The sequence below is a fragment of the Ailuropoda melanoleuca genome, chromosome 20 (assembly GCF_002007445.2).
Source record: "Ailuropoda melanoleuca isolate Jingjing chromosome 20, ASM200744v2, whole genome shotgun sequence".
Taxonomy (NCBI): Eukaryota; Metazoa; Chordata; class Mammalia; order Carnivora; family Ursidae; genus Ailuropoda; species Ailuropoda melanoleuca.
The window spans coordinates 3,748,032-3,770,405 of record NC_048237.1 but is presented as its reverse complement, the minus strand read 5'-3'; the positions used below and the strand labels follow the sequence as shown (position 1 = coordinate 3,770,405).

General features: G+C 44.2%; 1 protein-coding gene across 4 annotated transcripts in view; it reads left to right on the top strand.

Annotated features, from left to right (window-relative positions):
* The window catches only part of STXBP6 (syntaxin binding protein 6), a 259,189-nt gene that overhangs the window by 192,126 nt on the left and 44,689 nt on the right, over window positions 1–22,374 (top strand). For all 4 annotated transcript variants that reach the window (XM_034648693.1, XM_034648695.1, XM_034648696.1 and 1 more), the window contains 2 exons: window positions 16,603–16,733; window positions 17,660–17,825. In XM_034648693.1, coding sequence (XP_034504584.1) covers window positions 16,603–16,733; window positions 17,660–17,825 — 297 coding nt within the window. The remainder of the gene's footprint in view (window positions 1–16,602; window positions 16,734–17,659; window positions 17,826–22,374) is intronic.

The following is a 22,374-nucleotide window of genomic DNA, read 5'->3' as shown; positions in this document are numbered from 1 at the left end:
CGATGCTGAGGTCTGCTGAAGGCTCAGCAAAGTCTCAGTAAGGAATGGATCTGTTGGCCAGCAAAGTCTCAGTAAGGAATGGATCTGTTGGCCATGGGGATCTTGGCTTGTGAAGTCAGATGGAAAGAAAACAGGTACAAATGTGTACCTGGTCTAAGACGTCCTCTATAAGGATGATCAGGAAATTGACTTCATTTAGCCATTAGTGGAACAAGGAAGAGGTAGCAGGTGCAATGCCTGTATTCCCTCATTGTTCCAGAGAGACAGGTTCTTATGAAGTTACAGCCTCCTGTGAGTAAGATGCCTCTTTGAGTCCGTGGTCCTTGGCGATGATATTTGAGTGGACTAGAACTTAGGGGATGGGAAGCTCTCCGAGTCTCTGAGTTAGTGATATTAACATTTGGAAAATGTGACCCATCCTCATCACAAACCCTCCAGGCCCCGTCCAGCAGTGAGCCTTAGCTGGAAAGCAGCAGCACGGTAGGGTGGCCACACACTGAAGATGAGATCTCTTACACTTGGTCCTGCAGGTAGTAAATACTCAGCTGCTTGCCGCACTGTGAGGCTTCCAGTGACCTTTGAACCCCTCCCATCATCATCTGGCACATTCCTGATACGCAGTTTGACAGAGCAAGACCTCCCGCACATATTCATCCTCTCCGTGGCAAACTGCCAACTACACCTATGCTGTTTGATAGACTTCACGTAGTCTATGGCCATACCACCCTGAACGCGCCCAAACTCATCCGATAGACTTCATGCAAAGCCTTTCATTTTGTATCTTTTTATTTCCAGTGCCATCCTCCCACTTTCTACCACCCCACCCCCCGACATTCACAACATTCATGCGACGGATAGTATTGATGCTTACTGCACACAAGGAATGCTCTAGATACTTCACTGTACTTTGATTAGGAGTGGGGGCTGGAGAAGGGATAGATGCAAAAGCTGTGACTCACAGTATAAAATTCTTCAGTGAGAACAGGAAATAGCTTCCCTCGGTCAAGGTGCTCAAAAGGGGCTTATAGACCTGCCATACGGAAATAGTGGCCAAAAAAGAACATAATAAGTAGGCAACATACTGGTGTGGCTTGTAGAAAAAATGAAAGTTTAGAATGTCAATTAAAACTTTAATCTCTTTGAGAATGTGGCCAAACAATGGCTCCCTAAGTACTCACAGTAGAAGATGACGGTAAGCGTGCGGCGTCATGGTTTTCGAAAACACTGACCTCCCCAAATAGGAATCCAGATCAGTCCAGTGCTGGATGGGAACTCATTGCATTGTGTTCTCCTTTTTAAAGTGTTCTGTTTAGATCTAGCTCCCTGTCTAAAAGGGAACATGAAGAACACAGCTGGGGTCCGTGAAGGTAGTCATTGAAAAGAAGACCCATCTGGGTAGGCTGAAGGAACTGGCATGCGTTTAACTAGGAGAAGACTGGAGATCGATCAAATGACTTTCAAGAATACGAAATGAAAATGGCTTTAATCATCACCTCAAAGGAGAGCTTCTCATCCTGAAGCTCTTTGTCAGGGTGAGCTTGTAAATTACTGCGGAGGTCAAAAGAAGTTAGAATAAGAATCTGTATAAAGTAGCCGAGAAGGTGGCATGCCCGAGACATGGGGGGAGAGTAAAGCTCTTGAGACATCTTCCAACTCTGTAATTCTGTATTGCCTTGGCTACAGACAGGCAGAAGTGCAAAGTACGCGTGCAGAATCGGTTAAGGGAGTGTTGTTATGTCAGACTGCTGTAACATAATGAACAGAACTTTAACTTGTATGTTGGAAGAAGGCAAAATGTTGCTTTTGAATGAGCCAATGAAGTTAGAATTTTTAGTATTTCATTGGTCTAAAGAATTTACAAATTCTGTCCCTGGTTAAAAGTGCTTAGTTTTAAAGCTAGTTTAAGTTACCTTGCAATGCAAAACTGGTGATTTCTGCCCCAAATTACAGTCAGACTGAAGTTCTTAAGTTTTGGTACCAGATCAATGGCATGCAAAGGGTTTGAGAATTCAAAGTTAGTAGGTCCACTTACTAGCATGCACTATTCTTCAATAACGTATTCTCTGCCTAACGTAAACTATGTCTATCTATAAGGCGTGCTCTTGTTACTAAAGAAAATATAATACCTTCTTTACTTCCAAGGTGGAGGGCACACAGAGGCATTCAGCAGCACTGAGAAGCTGCACTCCATAGGCCATTCACCAGAAGGTGGGGTAAGCGCCCGGCTCTGTCCCTGAGCCGCACGGACGCACACGTTAGTGACCACAGTCGGAGCTGGCTGAGAGCAGCAGCTCCTCTCCTTGGCCCGGTATGGTGATTTGGATTGGCCTGATACAATAGCCTCTGGTCTAGGCTCCAAGTCTGAAGGAGAGGAAAGATACCACAGGACAAGCAAGTGGAGGCCTGCCCAACATGACCCGCTGAGTTTTGAGAAGAGCTAACGTATCAATAGTTACTTGTGCCTCATCTCCTTAAGATGTCTGTCCTCCAATTATGCTCCAATTTATGTGCAAATTGCCAGTGGGGACTTGGGTAGAGAAAGCCAAGCGTATCCCACTCCTTCAGCATCAGAGGGTCAGGTGTTTTGCTCCTTTGTTCTGAATCTTCATCAAGGCCGTGCTGTTGAAAAATCCCCAGGGATTTTTCTTCAGAAGGACTCATTTAACACGAGTGCTATCATTTATTTCAGAAATGATTCCTAGGCTGTCCATAAATACTAATGAGGTGCATAACAATGCATTCCACCTCGCGTCTGCAGCAGGAGTCACCGAGGGGCTGGCTCTCTGCACGGCAAGCGGCTCCTTACCACATGTCAGAATCCGTAGTCAGGTGTGCCTGGTTACTCTTTCTTTTCCTTCCCTCATATTGCCTTGAATGGCCCGGGAGAGAAAGGAAAACAGACACGACCAAAAAGAGAGCAGGGTGGGTGAGATATTGCTAACCACACTCATCGGTGCATACAGCAAATCCTTGATCGTTCCTGATGAGAATGGGGATATTTCATGTGATGCATATTTGAGTTAGGACTCTGGGTAGGGCATCCTGCCAGGTGCCCTGAAGTAGACATACCCTCTTATTCTCGGGTTACTGATAATCTGGTAGCTGAGATCGCACATACAGATAAATACAAATATCTTTACTCCGACACACATACAGAGCATGATGTTGGATGGACAGTGGCCTCCAGTACACTAGGCGTGAGGGTGTGAAGCTGACTGCGACTTGGTGACCGACCTTGAGGATGCCTTCTGGGAGCAGATCAACAGCTATGGGGAGTAGGACGGACTGCCCCTTTTCCGTGTGTCCACGACTGCCATCCGGTCTAAGCCACCATCACCCCTCTGGACTCCTGTGGTGGGCACTCCTCTATGATTTCCCTGCCTGCCACACACTCCTGCACACCGTCTTTGCCCGGTAGCAGTTGGCCAACATTGTTCAAATGTAAACGACGTCCTGCTACACTGCTACCTTGTGCTTCCCCAGCCTGGAACACCGGGACCTTCGTGAGCCCACACTGGCTTGCCTCCATGAGCTCACTCACTCTTTCCTTTCCTCGGTATTTTGCCATCCTGGTCTTCTTTCCCTTCCTTGAACCTGTCAAGCTCTATTCCACCTCTGAGCTTTTGTGCCCAACAAAACAAGGAAAATGTGGAGGCATTTTCAGGTTCATGGGGCAGTTGCTGGAGCACGGGAAGGACACATGGAAGTGATGAGTGAAGCACACAAAACTTTGCTCTCACCGCTGCATGTTTCAAAAGAACAGATAGGGCTTGAGGACTGGCCTTGTTCATAGAAGATTCTCACGGGAAAAGAAAACGTTAAGCATCTTCACAGGCAGAGTGGAAGAAGTCTGAAAAGATGAAGATGGAAAGCTTCATCCCAGAGGAGGGGTAACTGGAGTGTTTCCAGAAGAGACAGGCAAGACCGTGAACCCAACTGGAGAATTTTATAAATGGATAAGCTTTTCAAATAGGAAGGTAGATTTTTATAAAAGCCAATGTCAGAATTGCAGTGAATAAATTCACTTCTGTTATGGACTGAATGTCTGTGGCTCCCCAAAATTCATATGTTAAAATCCTAAACCCCAATGTGATGGTATTAGGAGGTGGGGCCTTTGAGAGGTGATTAGATCATAAGTGTGGAGCCCTCCTGAATAAGACGAGTGCCCTTTTATTTAAAAAAAAAAAAAAAAAAGACAAGACTGCAGAAAGCTCCTCGTCCCTTCTGCCATGTGGACACAGTGAGAAGACAGCTATGAAGCTGAAAGTGGGATCTCACCAGCCACTCTGCCGGCACCTTGATCTTAGACCCCCCAACCTCCAGAACTGTGAGAAGTGCATCCTAGGGGCGCCTGGGTGGCACAGCGGTTTAAGCGTCTGCCTTCGGCTCAGGGCGTGATCCCGGCGTTATGGGTTCGAGCCCCACATCAGGCTCCTGTGCTGTGAGCCTGCTTCTTCCTCTCCCACTCCCCCTGCTTGTGTTCCCTCTCTCGCTAGCTGTCTCTATCTCTCCCAAATAAATAAATAAAATCTTAAAAAAAAAAAAAAAAAAGTGCATCCTGACGTTTACCAGCCCTCCCGTATGTGGTAGTTTGTTACAGTAGCCCAAGCAGAGGAAGACGACATCCAAGTTTGCACGTTCTGTGGAGAGAATACACTGGGTGGTGTGATTCTGTTGCTAACAGTAACCTTAGGATGAACTGACTGGGGCCAGTGCTGAGATATGCCTGTCAGGGCTGGCGATTTCAGATGGGTACCAATTCTTAAACCCTGTCATCATCATCATTATCGGTTTACATTTTGTTAAGGTATAGCTTATCTATTGTAAGTTATAGAAATCTTAAGTGTACGATTCAGTGGGTTTTTAGATGCATAAAACCCCATGTCTTCATCACCCATATCAACATATAGAACTTCTCCAAGCATCCCAGGAGGCTCCTGTCTACCTCCACTGAAGGCAATGTCTATTTTGACCACAATTGCCATAGATCAGTTTGTGAATTTTTTAACAGCTTTATTTTATTGTGGTATAATTAACATGCAGGAATGACGTATCTGAGTGGTACAGCTGGTGAGTATATATATTGAGTATATATATATACCCATGAAATCACCACAAACAAAAAAAATGAACCGATCATCGCCAAAAATTCCCTCATACCCATTTGTAATCTCTCTCTGGCCCCCCAACATTCCCATACTCCGTGTCTGCATGCAACCATGAATTTGCTTTCTGTCCTAGACACAAGTTTGCATCTCCTAAAATTTTATGCAAATGGAAGTGTATATAGTATGTACTCTTTTCTGATCTGCCTTTCACTCAGCATGGTTACATTGAGATAGACCTTCAGGTTGTTTCCAGTTTTTGCCCATCACAAATGAAGCTGCTGTGAATATCTGTGCACGAGCAAATACGTGGTGGGGTCAGTGTCTTTCATTTTAGCCATTCTAAGAGGTGTGTCATGGTGCCTCATGTTGGTGTCCCATTTCCCCGATGACTAATAATGTTCTGTGCTTTTTTTCCACCTACATCTTCTTTATGAAGTATTTGTTCAAATCTACACATTTTTTAAAGCAGGATCTCACTTACATTTTTTCAAAAGTGGTTTTTATTGGGTGTAAAGAGTTTTAAAAGTATGAAGTTGTAAAAATAGAAGTCCTTTATCAGACAGAGATTTGCAAATATTTTCTCCCAGTTTGTGCGTTGTCTTTTTCGTTTTCCTGAAGGGCACAAGTTTTAAATTTTGGTCCTACCTAATTTTTTCTTTCATGAATTGTGCTTTTAGTGCCAAATCTAAAAAGTGTCACCTAGCCCAAGGTAAAAAAGATTTTGTTCTGTGTTTCCTTCTCAAAGTTTTGTAGTTTTAGGCTTTCACATTTAGGTCTCTGATCCATTTTGACATAATTTTTGTGTATGGTACAAACTATGAGATAAGGTTCCTTTTTTTAGCATGTGGGTGTCCAGTTGTTCCAGTGTCATCTGTTGAAAAAACTATCCTGTCTCCAGTGCCTTGCCTTTACACTTTTTTTGAATACCAATTTCCCATATATATGCGGGTCTTTTTCTGGACTCTGTTCCACTGACCTGTGTGCCTGTCTTGACACCAGTACCACAATGTCTTGATTAGTTTAGTCAAATAACAAGTCTTGTAAATGGGTAACATAAATTTTTCCGTGACTTTGTTCTCTTTTAACCCTCAGAGTTATTTCTGCTCTCGAAGATCAGTTTTCTTGGGGTGCCTGGGTGGCACAGCAGTTAAGCGTCTGCCTTCGGCTCAGGGCGTGATCCTGGTGTTATGGGATCGAGCCCCCACATCAGGCTCCTCCGCTATGAGCCTGCTTCTTCCTCTCCCACTCCCCCTGCTTGTGTTCCCTCTCTCGCTGGCTGTCTCTGTCTCTGTCGAATAAATAAATAAAATCTTTAAAAAAAAAAAAAAAGATCAGTTTTCTAGTTTGCCTGGTGGAAACTCTTCCCAAAGCCTGTTTCCTCTCTTCACTGTGAACGGTTCCTTCTCTGGCCTCAGGTAATTTCCTCACATACGTGTGGTGAGAAATAACGCAGCTAGCTACTCAAGGCTGAATCTCTGCAGATCTCCACCGTTCTTTGTGTGTGTGGTTTTTCTCTTCTGCATTACTCTGATGTGAGAATATTGACCCCTAGGTCTCCCCAGGCACTCAGCTCTGTCTCTTCAACTCACAGAATCTTCCAGTCTCTGCCAAGGCTCCTCCTCCTCGCAGCACAGCCTGGAAGAAACTCTTAAAGCAGCAAATAAACACGGGTGATCATAGGGTTCACCTCATTCATTTGCCATCTCTCAAGGATCGCTGTCCTTCATTTTTGCACATATTTTGTCCATTGTGAGTTACTTCAGGCGGAAAGGTGGACACAGCACCACTCATTTCAGTTGTGTAGACGCGGGTAGAATTCCTGGGTCATAGAATATTGCCCGTTTAGCGTTAGTAGATATTACCTGAAGTTTGCCAAAGTAAATTCAGTTCATTTTAATTATAGATCCTTTTCTCTCATGTAAATGACATTCGTTTTACCCAGAACAGGCCGCTAGATTTTATTCCTCCCTTTAACACAGTAAAGAGTGCGGGTGGGAGGTTCTTAGTGACATCATTCACTTTTTTTAGATGTTCAGTCAGTGAGGTACCCCCTCATCTAACCTGTATTATTGAAAGTATTAAGTAAGTGGTGGTGGAGGCAAAGAAGAAAGTAAGCGGAGAGAACAGGTAAGTCTGTCTTTGCCTGACTGATAGTCGTAATTATATTTGACAGCCTGTGTTTGCTAAGTAATAACAGCTTTGATTTTTCCAGAAGCCTAGTGATATTATATGTTTAGTATCTAGTCCATTAGAAAATTCTCTTGCTGCTCTGCCTCCTTCAAGGCAGAAAAAATTCTCCTTTTTGGGGGAGTAGTCTTCTCACATCAAAGGCAATCCCCATCCACGTAACGTCCCCCCGTGTTTCTTTTAGACTGACTCCTGTCTTACAAGACTGTATGCTCAGCAGTGGGTGCATGGTGTCAGGGAGCACCGCACCAGGCCCTTCCCCGACACGATGGTGAGCGAGTGCCCCTCTTCACAGCTGCTGAGGGACAAGGAAGTAAGAGACTGCTGCAATGACTCAGTCTCTTCCCACCGTTAGGGGTATTTGAGCTCTAGAAGACTCTTTCGCCACCGTTCCAGATAAAATGCATATTGAATGTCTACCGAGTATGCCATTTCCCTGCAGAGAGTCGCTCCTTGGCCTGGATATAATGGAAAATAGCAAGGAAAGCATAACATTAAAGGAATCTCTTCTTCAAGTTTTTATTGCCAGCCCTTGAACTTCTTGTGGGGTAATTTAATCCGTTCTTGAGTCAGGCACTGCTTCTCTGATGCCTTTGTCTTTGGATCCTCTGTTTGTAAATCTCTCCTAAGAGTAGATCAAAAATGATGGTTACATCTGTTTCCAGAATTGAGGAAATAAGAACAGAGTAAGACTTACGGCTGTAATTAACCCCTTCTGTTATTGCACCGCACGGGACAGGGTCTGGGATTGGATTGACTCTCCTCAGTAGCCACCTTGGTTCTCTCCGCTCTAAGCATCCGTGTCCTTGGCTTGGGCCTCTTCGTTCGTTTCACAGTCACACCACATCAATCAGACGTGTTATACCCTCTCCATATAAGGTGTGAAGTTGCAATAGCTGATACTAGCCGGGTTTTTTTAATCCATTGTATGTTTACCCTTCACCCAAAATGCGTGCAAATTTATTTTCTCCTCAAGTCTATGGAGAAAAGTCTCAGGAAGCAAAAAAATCATGCACAAAGGGAAATCTCGGATTGCTGAATCTCAAGGCCGAAATTGTGTTTTCAGGGAGGCTGAAGCAGACAGAATTGCTTACAAGAGATGCTGCTAGAATAAGGATTGCAGGAAAAGAGATTTCCTAAGAAGTTCTAACCCAAAATTTATCTCCTTCTGGTGTCCTGATATGTCTGTAAGTTCTTGGTTTTTGCCATTTTCTCCGCTCTCCCTAGTTCTCAGGATGCTCTTCTTTTCCAGTAAGAAAATAGTTCAAATCCCTTACAACTGTGGTTTGATCGTGAAACAGAACACTTGAACCTGAAATAAATTTTTGGCTGATCCGTGGTTTCCAGCGGGCTGAGGCACTGTTCTCCCTTCCATTGAGGAGCTGTTGGTTTGTTCCCTCTTTCACGCGTGCCTGCACACGTACACGAGCGCGTTGTGTGTCGATGTATGATGCACAAGACGTCGTGGTGCCAGCAGGGAGGGGACACTACTGGTGTGGCAGCGTGGAACGCAACCCTTCCGGAAATTGAGCTTTCTGATTCCCAGCTGAAGATGTAACAGCCCGAGACCACCCGTGGTGCACCTGAAGCCCTCATAATCATTGACTGAAAAGTAGAATAGCCTCTCAAAAAAAAATAAAGAACTGGGTAAAGAAGATAAAAATTAGAAGGGACTAGGTTTTAGAAATACCAGTTCGATCTCATATTGACATGTGACATTGAAGTTGCACGTTCCAAAAGTAATGCTGTCTCCTTGTTGGTAATTTGCAAATATTGGAACCAGGTAGCACTTCCTGCAAAGTTGGTGTAGGGGGGTCGCTTGCTCTATTGATGTGTAAGTTGTTAGGTACTCTCCATACGGTACTGTACCTTCATACTTTGGCTTTTAAGCATCCTTCCTTAGTTGCGTATAACACCCAGTGCACCATGCAATACGTGCCCTCCTTACTACCCATCACCAGCCTATCCCATCCCCCACTCCCCTCCCCTCTGAAGCCCTCAGTTTGTTTCTCAGAGTCCATAGTCTCTCATGCTTCATTCCGCCTTCTGATTACCCCCCCCTTTATACGCAACTAATGAATCATTGAACTTTACATCAAAAACCAGGGATGTACTGTATGGTGACTAACATAATATAATAAAAAAACATTAAAAAAAAAAGCATCCTTCCTAAGGAATGCTTGATGCAAGATCTTTCTTATTCCCCTCCTTCTCCTAAAGGATTTCTCCAAATTTCTGTGCAAGAAGTTTCCCATACAGGGGCACCTGGGTGACTCAGTCATTAAGCGTCTGCCTTTGGCTCAGGGCGTGATCCCGGCATTGTGGGATCGAGCCCCACATCAGGCTCTTACGTTGGGAGCCTGCTTCTTCCTCTCCCACTCCGCCTGCTTGTGTTCCCTCTCTCACTGGCTGCCTCTCTCTGTCAAATAAATAAACCTTTAAAAAAAAAAAAGTTTCCTATACAGGCAGTTCCTTTTTCAGTATCCCTTTGCAAAAATTTCCTAGGCTTTCAATCTCTGTCCTCCCCTTCCTTCTCCAATTTGGAGGGAAGAATGTGATGTAAGGTATGGGCCCAGGAATTAGTGATACCAAATACGGAATCTTCTGTGTGGAAAACTTCTTTCTTTGTGATTATCCCTCCTATAGACTAAGGAAGTCTGCCTTTAAGAAAAAACCTCAAAGCCCTTGTGCACTGATTCTCCCCTGTCTTCCCCTTTGGGTTAGTGGAGCAGGGACTGTTGGAGGCCATCCTACATTCTTCCCCAGGGCTTGGTGCTCAAGACTGAATGCCACTGTTTTTGTTGTAGTGGTTGCTTATTTGGATGAAAAATGCCTTCCTAAAAACATGCGGATTCAAAAATACCCTTTTGCGCTTGGGTGGCTCAGTCCTTAGGTGTCTGCCTTCAGCTCAGGTCATGATCCCAGGGTCCTAGCGTCGAGTCCCGTGTGGGGCTCCCTGCTGGGCAGGAAGCCTGCTTCTCTCTCTTCCACTCTCCCTGCTTATGTTCCTTCTCTTGATGTCTCTCTCTCTGTCAAATAAATAAATAAAATCTTTAAATAAATAAATAAATAAATAAACACCCTTTCAGGCCTGTTTGGGTCCTACCAGGAATCTGGCCAGAGAGCCCCCAGGACCTGAGATAGGGAGGAGAGGGATCGGGCCCCAGAGACAAACTTGGCCATTTCATGAATTGGTCTGATTGGAGCCCATGGAGTCTGGACATTTACTATGTCCTAAATGGGAACACACTGTGAGAAATACTCTGGGAAGTCAGTCGTCAACCCTGTGCAGAGCGCACCATGCTCCGTTACCCAGTAACTAACAGTGATGACGTGCCCCTGTTCTGAAAATATTTGAGGGAACAGTCTTTATATTCTTGCTTCTAAGCTTTGTAAACATTCATCTGTCTCCCCAGATATAGCTGTGGACACAGCTTCAGACCTGAAACTTACTTCTCCGTAGGCACTATGAAATCCACCTAGAATCATCATAGATCAGAGTTTTGGAAGAGCATTAAGGAAACTAGTTCCAAGTGATCATCTCTCACATTGGTCCGTGAGCCCAGTTCTTTACCACATCAGCATCCAGGGGGCGTGCTCAATCTTGCTTTTACTTCTGGAACCACATTTCAGAGGATTTCTCTCCCTCTCTCTCTCTCTCTCTCTCTCTCTCTTCTTTTTTCCTTCATGTCAGCCACCTCTGACAAAGAGCCACCCTGATAAAATTATGTGTGACATCACTTTTGTTCCTTGCTCCAAATTGTGTCTCGTCAACAGTTTTCTGAAATCAGAATGTCTGGCCATTGGACCCCAGCAGAGCAGAGAGCTAAAGCCAACCACAGAACACTGACTTTCACTTAACCCTAAGGTCATGGTAGGAATAAATGTGATGAAATTTCAAGGTATTTTAGGTACCTAGTTACGGTAAGCTCTGCATTTTAGCTACCTAGCCTCAATATCAAACTAGATTAGATGGGATTTGTTCTTCAGCACCCTTTTTTAAAAATAGAAATGATCACATAAAAATGTAAGATGATTCAATTGGAGTTTAATGTGTGTAAGAAATGTGTGTGCAAATGTTAGTGAATATACAAAAATACCTATGAAAAATGAAACGGTAGAGTATATTGAAGTGATGGGTAATAATTTTGTTTATAGGATGATTTGTTTCTTTTAAAGTAATATTTTAAGGCTGAAGCTAGATATTTTGTACCTTAAGCAAAATGGATTTTCCTGTTTGGAATGATTGACAAGTGATGCTATGTGAATAACGACATTGTAGGGGAAAGCTGTAACTCCTTAAAAAGTCTTTCAACCATCAGACCTTGAAAGGGAGGATCAGCCTGTTAACAGTCACTGGCAGACCAGACACTTTCTCCTGGTTTGCAGAATATGCAAGTAACTTGCATTTCTGTCTTTCTTTCCTCATCAATCTTTGTCCCTTCCTCCATCAATTCCAGACTTACTCTAAGACCAGGTTTGATCTAAGCAAGTGCTTTGCTGTTGGCTGGCTTGTTGGTTTTCAGTTAAATAGAATTTTCTGATTGGGCAGAAGCATGGCCGGTGGTCTCCACCCTTTGACTAAGGCTAAGTGTCTTATTCTATATTTGTATAATCTTCCATGGAAGGCCCATTTTTTGAAAAGACCTTTTTTATGCCATTATTAGTTCATGAGGGAAAGATATTTCACCACCTGAGAGGTAATGATACTCTAGACATAATAGTTTCTATCACTGCTGCTTAACTATAGCTGACATGTAAATGAAGTCTACATGAAGGCTAATGAGGAGGCCTGCCCCCCTGAGAACCACATTCTTTTTATCAGAGCTGGTAGCAAAAGGACCTGGGTTTGGTTGGCCCCATGGTCCTGTTTTCCTCTGATACCAACAGAAAGTGAAAAAGCAGCATTAGGCCTGGAAAACTCCAAAACTTGACTTACTAAGTGAGTCACAGGGCACATGATACGGTGCTGCTAGGGAAGCCATTTCCAGGTAAGTTTCATGATTATATCTAAGGGAACATCTGTGTTGTGATTGGCTTTAACACCTGTCTACACTTGCTAATCACCACTTTACCTTAGAGTGGACCTCACATGCCAAACCTTCCACTGACAACTCCCTAATTTGAAATTAATAGCATTTATAAATGTCTTAATTGTATTTTTTACATTATTTTCTGTTTAATGTAGACAGAGCCATGTATCTATTTATGGCTTTAATATGCTCTGTTCCTCATTAGCTTAAGTGAAAAACAAAGTTTATTTAAAGGGAAATACTAAGGGAATAACAGTTCAGGATATTGTCAAAACCACAACAGTAGTATCATTAGAACAAAAAATTCAGCCCTTATTTAATGAGCTTCCCACGCTCAATAAAATGTGGCATTTGACACTGCAGCAAAAAGCTACAGTAAAAAGGGCAGTGGACCCTAAGCTCATTGTGCAAGTTGCAGTTTTCTCTTTTATGAACAGTATTACTTTGGCAAGTCAATGCTTTCCATGCCTCAGTTTCCTTGTGGGTAAATATAGTGATGATAGCAGTAACACTGCCTCTGTCACAGACCTGTGGTCAAGTACGAGAGAAAAAACCAGAAACTGTATTTTTAAAAGAGTTTTTAAAACTTTAATTGCTGGAGGCCCCTGAGAGGCTGGGTTGGTTAAGCATCAGCCTCTTGATTTCGGCTCAGGTCATGATCTTGGGGTCATTACATTGAGCCCCATGTCGGGCTCTGCGCTCAGCAGGGAGTCTGCTTGGGAGTTTCTCTCTTCCTCTGCCGCTCTCTCCTTGCACGCGTGCTCACTCTCTATCTCTCTCCAAAAGAAATAAATAAAACCCTTTAAAAAAAACCCTGTAATTGCTGGGGAAAATATCATTTGTTATTATCGTTACTTTCTTGGATCCTACCTCACAAGCTGGTAGGAAAGAGCTTACAAGATCTGTGTGGGGATTTATCTACCTCTTATGTGTTTTAGGACTTGATGGACATGACAGCAATCTGGTGTTATTCTTCATGAATATTTCAGAGAAGCAAATTTTGAGTATTTTATCCAGGTTTGAAATCCTGTTTTGCAATGAACAGAGTTCAGTGAAAGAAATAACAGAGTAAGGGAAATCTCTGCGGATAAACGATCACACTTTTTTCCTTTGGAGTTTGACATGTAAGCTGAAATCTGAATGGTGAACAAGAGACAACCATAAAGAACAAAGGAAGGAGTATTTCAGTAAAGGGAACAGCATTTGCAAAGGGTGGAAGGGAATTGCTGTTTCCCAGGAGCAAAAGACAGCGGGAGCCTGGTGGACAAAAGGGAGAATGGAATGAGATAAGAACGGGGAAATCCTTGAGGGCCAGATCATCTAGGGCTTTGTGGGTCATGGTAAGGGCCTTGGGTTTTATTCTAAGCATTTTGAGATGCCATTGAGGAGTTTTTAAAAGATGGTTCAGTCTTCCATATTTAGGTTTGAATGGCCAGACTGCTCAGAGAAACCAGTCTGGGAGAAATCAAGAAGTCTGGGCTTCCTCAAGCACGGAACTCAGAAAGTCTGGCAATGGTGCGCGTTTGTGCAGTTGTTTTGATTTCAGAAGGGGCAAGTCTTTATTTAACTCTATATAATGTGTATATAATAATATAATTTTAAGGCACCTGCTTCAAAATAGAAACTGGAATGTTGGAGTTAATAACAATAAACAAAAATTAAACCAAACCGGGCTCAGTGCCCAGGAAAACTACCAAGATTCCAAGAACTGGGCAAAGACTAAGCGAGTAGAGAGAAAGAGGCAGGCATGGCTGGAGCTGTGAGTGCCTCACGAGAAATGACCACTCTGCAGTGTGATCTCTGTTAGCAGCTCTGTGGGGCATTTGTCATGTGGGTGGGGTTCCTGCCCTTCTCATTTCAGTGACAGACTTCCAATGGAACTTGCTTTTCTAAAATGTCAATCCTAAACATGCAAGTAATTACAGCGGTCCTGCATTGTGTTTGAGTTTTTATAATGCTGTGAACCACTTGGAAATAAATGGACCAGAAGTAAAAATAGGAGTTCATAACCACTTTAAAGCTAGAAGGGAAACCTTCATGTTTCCCAGGATGCCTAAATGTCGTGTAATTTACATAAACAAAGGAGGAAATCCTTTGTGTGTTTAGGGGTGTACGTCTAATACAGGAACCCATGTTTTCCTGTTATTGAAAAGTATTCTTTAATCTTTTCAGCACATTTTAGGACCTGCCTGTATTCCAGGTATGTTGTTTCCTCTACCATGAAAACAGAACAGCAGGGCATGACTGTCAGAGAAACCTATTCGATCTCATAGGAGACACATGAAATAAATGAATTAAGTTAAATGGCTAAACAGAGCCCTGGGCGGACTGATACTATCGCCTGAGTTTAGTTCGGCAATATTCCTAAGAGGACTTAACAGGCTTACACATGGGGCCGTAAGCCAGACAGGCCGTGTGAATAGAGGACTATAAAATTTCCACTGATCGCGGGTGTTGAGGGGATGATGACTTTTTAACCATGAAAGTAAACGTAATTGGTATTAAATGTTCAGAAGCTTTTAGCCAAATATTACTGACATAATGAGTCATAAACCTAAGCATTATTTGAAATTATTTTTTTAATGTTTGCTAAATTCTGGTTTGGAGCAAAGGGAAAAGATTGTACTGAGGTCATAAAAAGAGGTCTTTAGTCTTGGAAGCATCGGGCCCTTACCAGGAGTAAAGGCAGGGCGCCCACATTTCATTCCCCTCTTGGTCCCTGAGTTCCTGCTTTAATGATCCCAGATCCTGAAACTACCCTAAACTCTCCTGTGCACGAAGGAGAGTCTTCTTACCAGCAACCGTGACTGGAATAGGTGCTTTCTGTCCTTCGTCCCTCAAGGATTCGTTTTGCCATCTGTTGAACACCTGCATCGTTCCCTGGAAGTGTAGGATCTGCAGGATTACTGGAAACGAAGAAAGAATGTGCCACTGATGCACAGTCTAACGAGGATTGCGTTCATTACAAGTGCTACTTTGCACTTTCCCCAGTTCCCTTAATAGCATCCTTTCTGTTAAATTTCACAACTCCTCCAGCCAGGCCTCAGGAGGAGCTTTTAGGAAAGCCCTTTCAAAACACTTCATACCACCCCACCCTGGAGGCTCTAAATCACGAAGTAAGCAGATGTAGAATTACCCAGAGTTCCTCTCCCCTGGTGGCTGGTGCTTGGCCTCTGTCTGAGAGGGGATGCTGTCCATCCTCAGCATGGAAGGGGCAAAGGAAGAACTGACCAAGGCTGGGAGGAGGAGCTGTCCTGCTCCTGCAGGTGTGGTGACCTCAGGAATTGCGGGGGAGGCGGGGGGCATGAATGCCAAATACAGTCAGAAACAGATGCAAACTAGATTCAAAAAGGACAATATTTTAAAGCCAAATAATTTTTTTAAGTGAGGCATTACTTTCTATCTTACCAGTGAAGCCTAGTATATTTACACTGGAAGATCACATTAGAAATAGGCATCATGGGGCACCTGGGTGGCTCAGTTGTTAAGCATCTGCCTTCGGCTCAGGGCGTGATCCCGGCGTTCTGGGATCGAGCCCCGCATCAGGCTTCTCTGCTAGGAGCCTGCTTCTTCCTCTCCCACTCCCCCTGCTTGTGTTCCCTCTCTCACTGGCTGTCTCTCTCTCTCTCTCAAATAAATAAATAAAACCTTTTAAAAAAAAAATATGCATCGTAATTTCCTAGGGGAGCCAGTAACCTTCACTTCCTTTAAAATTCAGCTTTTCAGGGCACCTGGGTGGTTCAGTCAGTTAAGCATCTGCCTTTGACTGAGGTCATGATCCCAGGGTCCTGGACTCGAGTCCCGTGTTTGGTTTCCTGCTAGGTGGGGAGTCTGCTGCTCCCTCTCCCTCTGCCCCTCCCCCTGCTTGTGCATGTTCTCTCTCTCTCTCTCTAATAAATAAATAAAATCTTTTAAAAAATAAAAAATAAAATGCAGCTTTTCCCAATGACCTCTACCCAGCTCCTGCCAGCCCCGTGGGCTGCCTTCCCTGCAGTCGGTCATCGTGCACGCGCAGCCTCCGCTGAAAGTGCTTGGTGTCCGTCGGCGGAGTTGTGTCTGCTTTGAGTGGAGGCAGGCATAAGTGAATCAGCGTTTGCAGTTATAATTATATTGTGACTACTTGAGAGTGGAGAACAGAACTATTTCTTTTGAGTTCACCCCTCATCAGAGACACGCATCCTCATATTCTGTGTGTGTGTGGATACACACGTAGGTGGAATGAGAAAACGACCCAGCCTGCACGCCCACTAATCTGAGTGGTCTTTCCTTGGCAGTGACAAACAAGAAACCCACGCAGGCGTCCATCACGAAGGTCAAGCAGTTTGAAGGCTCCACGTCGTTCGTGCGGAGGTCGCAGTGGATGCTTGAGCAGCTTCGCCAGGTTAACGGCATCGATCCCAATCGGGTGAGCGCACGCCCAGTGTGGAGCGGAGGCGTCCTCTGCCCGCGGTGACTCTCGCTGCCCTTGGCAGTGGTGGTGGTTGTCTGAGTCATCTCTAACAGAGCTATTTCTCTATTTCAGTGATGTGGCTAAGACTTTCTGCTGCATGTGTCCTTACGGGTTCGGGACTACAAGTCTTCTCATCCTGTTTGATGCAGAAACGTTAAGGGGAGACATAGAGAGGACATGCTGGCTTCTGTCGGTTTATCCGCCAAGTGCAAAGGCAGAGTTCAAATATCATGTCCGTGGTGATTAATATGAAAAACCATGTGCATCAAAGCTTCATTTATGTCCTGATACCACCAGTGATGAGTTTTATTCACCAAAACAAATAGATGGCACCTTACAAATTATGTAGTAGAGTTCTGTTGGATTTAACATGAGACACATTTTAAGGTAGAATTATTTATTTAAATACTTTCCCCTTTGCTCACACACACTCGCTATACAAAACCTCAATAATGAGGAAAAATAAAATGTGAACTATAACTATATGCTAAAATAATAAGGGAGAATCTTTTCCCTACCAAAGGTCAGGGGCAAGATTCACTGCTAGTGCTAAGAACCTGAAGGAATCCTTTCCCAGCTCATCGGGGAGGCAGTCTGTAGTCTAAATTCTGCCGGATCGATGTGTGGCAGGCTCTAGGGGCTTTCGTGGTACTAGCCTCCTAGGGACATCTATAAATACTCGAAGATTTGGGGGCTTGCTTGAGAGACAGAGAAAGGTGGACTTGCTTTCCACGCATCCAGGTGCTAACAAAGATGAGCCTTGTGATGAAGACCAAAGCCCCAAAAGGAGTTTCGGCCTTCACGAGTCATTTGTCGGGAGTCAGCTGCATGCAGCAGTTTTTATAGATGGAGATCAGTCGTTCTTTCACTGTCTTTTCCAGGATTCTGCAGAGTTTGATCTGTTGTTTGAAAACGCATTCGACCAGTGGGTAGCCAGCACAGCCTCAGAAAAGTGCACCTTCTTCCAGATCCTCCACCACACGTGCCAGAGGTATCTCCCGGACAGGAAGCCGGAGTTTATCAACTGCCAGTCCAAGATCATGGGAGGTGAGTGGGCACTGGGGTGGCTTTGCTCATCCTCTCTCCTCAGACCCACTTTTACATGAGAAGTTAGGTGTTCTGCAGCATAATTAAAGACAAAAAGAGAATCCGGATGCTCAGAGTTCGACAGCATATGAGAACCATTCTAGAGAGTTCGTGACATACTAAATCCAGACACGGTGGTGTGTTTTCACTCTTAACCAAAAGCTGGTCTTTTTAGAAGAATTAGCCACTTAGCTAAGACTATTTATACTATGAGAACAAACCTGTCCCTTTATTAGGAAAACCTTTCAGTTTGGCTTCTTTACTACCATTTCAGTAATTTCATTGCAGAACATTGTTTTCGAAGCTGCTTTTTCCTATTATTTCTCAAGATATTTTACAAATATTAACATGCGGATTCTTACAGATGTAGTCCCTTTCTTTCAAATAGCAGCTAGTCTTACGTTTATTCCTCAGACGGCATAGAGAGCAGAGTGAGGCTGAGTGCTCTAAGCCAGCCTTAAGGGGTGAGTACCAGTGTTGGCAACTTAAAAAGAAACACTTAGAGGGTGCTTAACACATTTCTTTTAGGTGGCATGTCTTTTTAGGGAATTGAAACTGAGCTAAAAATATTTTTAAAAAGCCTTGCCAAAAAAAAAAAAAAAAACCTTGCCAGTCACTCTGTGAGTTGAGGAAGAGTGTTTCTATCATTGCTCTTTTCACTGACCTATTCTCCTGGTTTTGCCAAGAGCAAAAATTTTGCGCACCAACTTGGTTTTAATCAAATGTCAAATGAAGGTCACGTTATAGACATTACACCTTCTCCTTGAGCTGTACGTATCTTTCATATGAACGTGGCGCGGAACCCATTATTCCCCCCAACCCCTGACCAGCATCATTTTGCCATTAGTCTGCTAGACGGCATTAGAGAAGATGCTGGCCAAGGCTTTGTTGTTACCCACCGACATGTTGGTGTCCCTCTTGAACAGTAAGTGGCTTGCATCCTAAGAACCTAGAAAGGCCTTCCTTAGGCATCAGTGCAGTATTTTATTACAGCTTCTCCATTTAGTCCTCAAACAGTGTTGATTAGTGGTACATATTGTCTTCCAGGTGGCCCCATCCTGCATACAAAAGTAAAAACTATTAGATGTACGTGTTGAAAGGAACGGGATCATCTAACACTGACCTCCTACTGTTTAGAAAATAGAATGAGCTACTGCTCGCTATCCTGTCTGTGCCCCTGGCAGTCGTCACACGAATCCCACATGCAAAGCCCAGCTGTAACAGACCTGGCAGGTCAGGGCACGCCAGGCTCAGGACCACAGATGACTGAGTGTTTCAGTGACTTCAACATGGGTCAGGAAATCGCAGCTCTCTCTCAGTCTTCATTAGGTTAGGATTGTCTCTGCTATCCTAGAATCAGATTTGTTTCTTGATCTCAAGGTCCTCCTAGGAAACGTTTTTCCATTGGTGTCCGTATGGTCCATAGCATACACAGAGAGCACGTAAGCAGGATCTCCTCTGAAAATAAGGTGACATTATGGGTTTGAAATTTCTGTTGCCCTTGGAGAGGAACTCCCCCTCACGCGTTCCACTTCTGCGTGTTCCGTCCCGAGAGCAGAGTGGCCAGAAGTGGAACCAGGAGCAGTGCCATGGGAATTGGCCTGTTTCCTCAGAAGCGGAATGTGCGGCAGAAGCAGGAGGGCCCCAGCCTCACTCCCTGCACCGTCCTTGAAGGAGAAGCAAGTCTTGTCCTTTCTGCCAAGGTTGCCGAGAGCTGTCATAACTTTTCCCTCCTTCCTCTCACTGGGCGGCCCCTCTTCTCTCTTGCCCCTGAAGCTCAGTTCCTTTCATGGATTCATTCATTCAGTCCTGGTTCAGCCTCCGATTATGCAGCAAATAAGGACTAAATACCTACTATGTGCTAGTCACCGTCCTACATCCTGGCTATGGAGAATCATTCTGTATCTGGTTCCTTAACAGACTCCAGTTTCACCACCCATATTCCAGACTGGCGGGTCCCTAACAGCCTTCCTCTGTGCTCTTCATTACCTTCTTGAATTGTCCTCAGACCTTCCCACACGGTCGCACCCAGCTGCTTCTCTCAGTCATTGCCCCAGCCCTTCAGAGGTTTTCCAGTGCCCTGCGTAAATTATGCAGAGTTGAGACAGGAATCCATACATCCAATGTTAAATTGTTAGTATGTGTATAAGACAAAGTTAAAGACTGATTTCCTGTAGTAAGAAAGAGAATAAGTTAATGAGACCAAGTGCCAGAATTGGCCTTCCTTTTGTGACCGCCCACCTGTCTCTCGCCTTCCTTAGACCTCGCTTCTCGCTGGTGTGACATGTGGAGGTTGGCCTAGAGATCTGAAATCCACTTCAGTTTTAATATTTTGAGAATCTCTAATGCCTAAGTTGTGTAGATGAATCACTTCTTAATTTAAGAGGCGAACTAAAAGACTTAGTGCAATTAAATATTGACTGGCCTCCGATTCCTAAGAAAGGCAGAGAAGTTTGAACTAAGCACATTGTAATTTGTTGGCAGCTCACACATCCTTAATGAGCTCAGCCTGTCGTATTTAAACAGTTGCTTATCCTTGATAACAGTTGTACCAACACACCCTAGTTCATTAGCGAGCTGATCAGTCTTCCTTTCTGCCGCTTACCACAATTTCAGTCTTAAAATTGTGGAGTGCTTGGGTCACGACATTCTGACCCCTTCAACCTTGGGGGCACCTACCCCATCTTCAGCAGATGAGAGCTGTTTCACATATCACAGTTGGTCTGTCCTTAGAGTATGGGCCCCACACCCTAGACATAGTTGTTCTCTGAAGCGTTCTTTGTAAAATGTCATAGGTTTTGCGATTTTAAAGAACTAATATCGCTGTTGGTATGCTTCCCCTACACCAGATTCTTTACATATGTTGTCTCATTTAGCCTTTACCGCAGCCTTTGAAAATATAATTTATTATCTCCATTTTACAGAGAAGGAAGTAGGATCAGAGAGATCATTAAATAGCTTGCCAGGGGTCCTATACCGAGTAAGTGGCAGAGATGAGACTCAAACACAGGCCCTGTCCACTCTAAAAGCATCTTCGTCGGGACCGCTGATGCCACACTCTGGGGAGCACACTGACACTGTCCTTGCCATGAACAGTGGCCCCTGACGTTGTGCAGGAATTGGGGGGAAATATTTAGCCAGTCCCTAGGTTTTAAAAAAGGGAGCTAAGGGGAGGGGACCAGAGATTATAGGGACTTTTAATTTTTTCCCCTAGTCTTATTGTAGGTATGTTATTAAGATAGTAACTCTTAAGCATTTGGGGGGGGGGGGTCCTAAGAATGTTGGAGTTATCAGGGAGCTTTAAAATTATCTTGCTCTTCGTAGTTTTTGTTTTGTTTTTGTTCGTCTGAATTTCAACATATTAAGGAGATGAACTACTTTGGTGGCTGGGGAAGACGATGGAGTCCCGGCCTAGAGTCCTGCACCTCTCAGGCCCTCTGCATCAGGCCCGACCCTGTCGTCGGGAAAACTAAGGCCCAGTGATTTTAAATAATTTCATCAAGATCAGAGTCCTGGAAGCAAGTCTACCTGACTTCCACAAAACTACACTTTCTTTAATACCAGTTCAGACAGGAGCATGATTTAAATACCTACAATCCCAGGCAGTTCTCCCCTCGTATTCATTGACTGTATATACCCCCCATGACCATGTTTTTCTTTTTCCCTTGGGAGAAAGTCAGTTACACAGAAATGGATTCTTTGGCGTGCTTGAATTCTCTCCTGAAAACATGATATTGTCTCTCCAGAGGACAGACTGGGAAGCTTTGATCTTCTGATGCTGGTTACAGAATCCAGGGGACACACGTACAGTCTATAGGGCTGAGGGAAGGCCCTCATAGCCAGAAAGACGGCAGGAGGCTCTAAGCCAGTATGAAGAGGGGAGGCATTGGTCTCCTCTCCTGCCTCTGTCAGCATCTTGGCAGCCGTCTTCTCTTCCCTTGGATGGTAGGAAGACCAGGAAGCTAGAGCCAAGTCCTCCAGCCTTGGTCATTCCTGACTTCCACTCTCCCTCTCATTTAATTTATTAAAGGTCAGTCACCTTTCAGAAATATAAAGCCATCCATTTCGTTGCTGGGTCCCTACACTACCAAGCAACGTAGATTTAACCAGACTGAAAGCAGAAGCATGGAGCCAGTCTGTGTACTGAAAAGTAACATGGCATCCTGAATGACAGGGCCCTGCAGGCGAAGTCTCAGGTTCATTTCTGAGATGGCGGATGTTTGTTTATCGTAAGCAGAGGTGATGATACACTGTTACATGTGTGATGACACATGTGCACTTCAAAGATGCCTCCAAGGAGTTAATCATATGTGTAGAACTTTAGACTCCAGAAGAGAGACTTGCTTTCAACTAACTCATTTCAGAGAAACATGGTCTGCCCCCGAATAGTAGTATCAGTTTAGCTAACGGTAATGTCATATTAAGTCACAGTCCCAAGGGGAATTTTTTCGTATTGCTTTCTTCACTTTTCTTCGTAAAATGTGAGAAAATCCCACATGGCTCTCCATGA